General features: G+C 37.2%; 1 protein-coding gene across 1 annotated transcript in view; it reads right to left on the reverse strand.

Moving 5' to 3' along the window:
* Window positions 1–1,349, reverse strand: part of LOC102261554 (disintegrin and metalloproteinase domain-containing protein 25-like) — a 2,172-nt gene extending 823 nt beyond the window's left edge. The window contains exon 1 of the mRNA XM_005882697.1: window positions 59–1,349. Coding sequence (XP_005882759.1) covers window positions 59–1,349 — 1,291 coding nt within the window. The remainder of the gene's footprint in view (window positions 1–58) is intronic.
* Window positions 1,350–4,067: the final 2,718 nt, after the last annotated feature.

Consider the following 4,067-nt stretch of genomic DNA (forward strand, 5'->3'; position numbering starts at 1 on the left):
TTGCAACAAAGGCCAGAAGCACAAGCAGCCCCAGGGCTGAGAGTGCAGTCTGACTCACAGCACGGATCTTTCATACACAAATGTAAAGCGCCACAGTCACACTCTTCTCCATCTTCAACCACACTGTTCCCACACTGTGAAAGTGTGAAGATGTTCCCTGTATTTGATGAAACGTACATGCAATTTTGCCTTGCATTAGTTTTCATGAAGCTAGCATAGCTGCAGTTGCTGAATCTAATTCCATTTGATCTTACTGGATACATTATGCAGTGTTTATGTCCACATGTACAAGTTTTGTCATCATGATTCATACCAATATTATGACCAATCTCATGGGAAACAGTGTGTGCAACAGCATTCAAATTATTGTCCATTAAACTTTCCACTCCACAATTATGAATAGAGTTACATACTGTTCCAATAAAGGCTAGGCCAACAAAAATACCAAAGCCATGCTTTATCAAGAGATGTGCAACATCATGGGGAATGCGGTTATTAAAGCTAGTTTGCTTCCAATTGCAAAATGTGCCCAGGACACTACCTATCAAACCTATTTGAATAGGGTTTTTTTCAGTCCAGACCTCAATTCCCATTAAAACAACATTAACATTTAGAGAATATAAAAAATATTCAACTTCATTGACAATAAAGCATACTTCATACTGCACAGCTGTGGTGTTACTTTGATGATGAAGATAGCGATTGTGGTCCACCACCACTGCCAGTTCAAGAAGTCGGTTGTGTGTCCACCAGTCTTCATACCCACTCTGCATCAAAGTGAAATTAGCACTCTCTTGAAACTTCAGTTGTCGTGCTATTTCTTCATCTGTTACTCCACATCTCATGGGTGGCAACTGTGTCTCCTCACTGTCCACTTTATATATAAAATGTTCAAATGTGGTAGAAAGTCTCTTGGGCTCTATTTCGTAAACAATGTCATTTGTCTGTAATATTCCTTGCAAGCCCCCCAAACAGGTACTGAGGGTAACCAGGGATTCTGGGTCCCCCTCCACATAACCATGGTAGTAGCAGTCATTCTTTACAAAAGGCTGGTCCTCAATGAGAGCACCCTGGTCTGAGTAGGTAAACACTCGGAAGTGTCTGGACAGAAAATGCTTGTTGACCTTCATGTGGATTAACTGATTCTGGCCCCCAAAATGCATTCTGTAAGAGAGCCAGTCTCCAATCTTCATGCCAATGCCTGCTACCTTCAAGGGAATCACCACTTCTGGGGGACCATGGGGTTGGGAGTGCACAACCTGGGACCATCCATATGGGAACAGAATTACCCCCAGCCAGAGTGACAGGAGAGTGCTCCTGACACACACCAGGGCCTCACTCATAGCCATTATAGTGCCACCATACACAGCTATTGGTGAACACACAGTAGGACAGGCAGGAAGCATCACTGTTCCCTCTGAGCTGGGTATTCAGCATTGACTTTGAATCTGTTCTCTGGCAGGCTCGTACCAGCATAGTAGCACACTGGAAGAGAAAATAAAAAGCAGAGTAGGGACAGTGTTTGGGGTTATGAGCAGGCCAAGGTGGAGGAGGAAGAAAAAGACAAGTGTTAAAATGGATTAGTGTTTGACTCAAGACATGTCTCAGAATACTTCACGCATTTGTCCTCAAGAAATTTTAAGGCATCACGGTGCATGTGGCTGAGTTAGTTGACTCTTGTCCTTTGCACCAAGCTGTCACTGGTTCGATTCCTGGCCAGGAATCATACTCAGGTTGTGGGTTCGTTCCCAGTAGGGGGCATGCAAGAGGCAGCCAATCACTGTTTCTCTCTCATAGATGTTTCTATCTCTTTTTCCCTCTTCATTCCTATCTCTCTTAAAATAAATAAAAATATTTTCAAAGAAAAAAGAAATTGTAAGGCAGTGTGAGATTGTGTGTGTACAAGAAAATGGTCATTGGTCATAGACTAACACCTTTTGAACCTGGTTGAATGACACTTAATGATTAATGATACTATTGTCTAACTGTATGAACATGTTTGAATATTTTCACAATAAATGTATAAAACAAAGGAAAGGTAAACTTATATCAAATGTTTGAGAGGGAGTTTCTATTTATACCTATAGAATTGATATAAATATTAATATTTTCAATTTTATTTGTATTATTTTTTGAAATATTTTTTATTTTTTAATTATAGCTGCCATACAATATTAAATATTAGTTTCAGGAGTGCCCCCCAATGATTAGACCTTATATAAAATACTAAGTTATTATCCTGATGAATCTTATACCAATCTAACAAAATACATACATAATGAGAATATTATTGACTGTATTCCCTATGCTGTATTTTACATCTCCATGACTATTCTGTTACTACCAATTAGTACTTCTTAATCACTTCAAACTTTTTTACTAAACTCCCCAACCCTCCTCTGGTCTGATAACCACCAAAATGTTCTTTATACCTCTGAGTTAGTTTCTGTTCTGCTTGTTTCTCTATTTTGTGGGTGTGGGTGTTTTTTTTTTCTGAGGGGAGGTAGATGCAATTGTCCATAGATATGTATTTATTTACATTTTATTGTTCATATTTTTAATCCCTTCTTGTTCTTGTTCTTCTTGTTCTTGTCGTTGCTGTTGTTGCTGCTGCTGCTGCTGCTGCTGTTCTTCTTCTCCTTCTTCTCCTTCTTCTTCTTCTTCTTCTTCCTTCTTCCTTCTTCTTTCTTCCCCTTTAACATGTCATGTAATACTGCTTTGGTGGTGATGATGAACTCTTTTAACTCTTTCTTTTCCTGGAAGTTGTTTATATGTCCTTCAATTCTAAATGATATCATTGCTGGGCAGAGTAATCTTGATTGCAGGTCTTTGCTTTTCATCACTCTAAATATTTCTTGTTATTCCTTTTGGCATGAAGTTTCTGTTGAGAAATTAGCTGACAGTCTTATGGGAGCTCCCTTATAGGTAGGTAACTGCTTTTCTCTTGCTGTTTTTAAGATCCATATGTCTTTAACCTTTTGAATTTTAATTATGATGTGTCTTGGTGTGAGATTCTTTGGGTTCATCTTAGTTGGAACTCTCTGCACTTCCTGGATTTGTATTCTATTTCCTTCACCCAGTTAGGGAAGTTTTATCTGCCACACATGCATGTGGAGCCAGCCTGTGCAGTGTCTCTGCCCCTCCTACCAATGTCAGTGGCTTCCTTATATCCTTAGTGGTAGGATTTCTGTTAAGCTATATTTCATGTGGATCAGAATGATTGTTTTTCTTTTATATAGTTGTATTTCTGATGTGGTTGTAGAGAATGAGAGTAAAGTAAAACATTATATAACTTTATAAGAATAAGCTCTGAGTTTTACACTCACATCTGTAAACCTATTTTTGCCCACCCCTGTATATTAGAGACAATAAGAAAAATAATAATATATGGAAGTAGTTTAAAATATTTTTCTTGTGCAAAATGACCAAATAATTTATTATTTAAGATTGAAAGGAAATCCAATTCTACAAATAAGGAATTGAAGCCAAGAATTTACATCAAGATGGCAGCATCAGTAAATGCAGTACAGTAAACCTTTAATTTTGCAGACCTTGATTTAAAGGATTTTGAATTTAACAAAATTTCTGACCCATGTGTCATATGTGAAAATTAACATCTTGTTAATTTTAACTATTTTAAACCAAGATTTGCTTATAATTAAACCAATAGGTTAAAACTTTGTTATTAATTCACTGTTATTTTAAACAAATTTTAGTGAATAGGCCATATGTTGGGAAAAAACACTGTAGTAATTTCATCAATAGAAATGAATATTACATATCGACAACAGTAGTCTACATATTTAAATTCGAGAGTCATTGCTTGCAAACAGTGTTTGGCTAATGATTAGCACATGATCACACTATATTACATGTGGTAATTGGTTCTATTGGCACTTGGAGTGACTTTCTGCAGTAGTTTTAACACATGCCAGCTGATATTCCAATGTGAACTAAGCCATGCCTCAGCTGTATGCATTTGTTAACTCATGGTGACTGGTGAATGCATGCATTTATTAGACCCATTCAGTATAAATTTACAATTACAGTAATACATAAAGAAAAAT

This window comes from Myotis brandtii, unplaced genomic scaffold, assembly GCF_000412655.1.
Source record: "Myotis brandtii unplaced genomic scaffold, ASM41265v1 scaffold733, whole genome shotgun sequence".
NCBI classification, from domain to species: domain Eukaryota; kingdom Metazoa; phylum Chordata; class Mammalia; order Chiroptera; family Vespertilionidae; genus Myotis; species Myotis brandtii.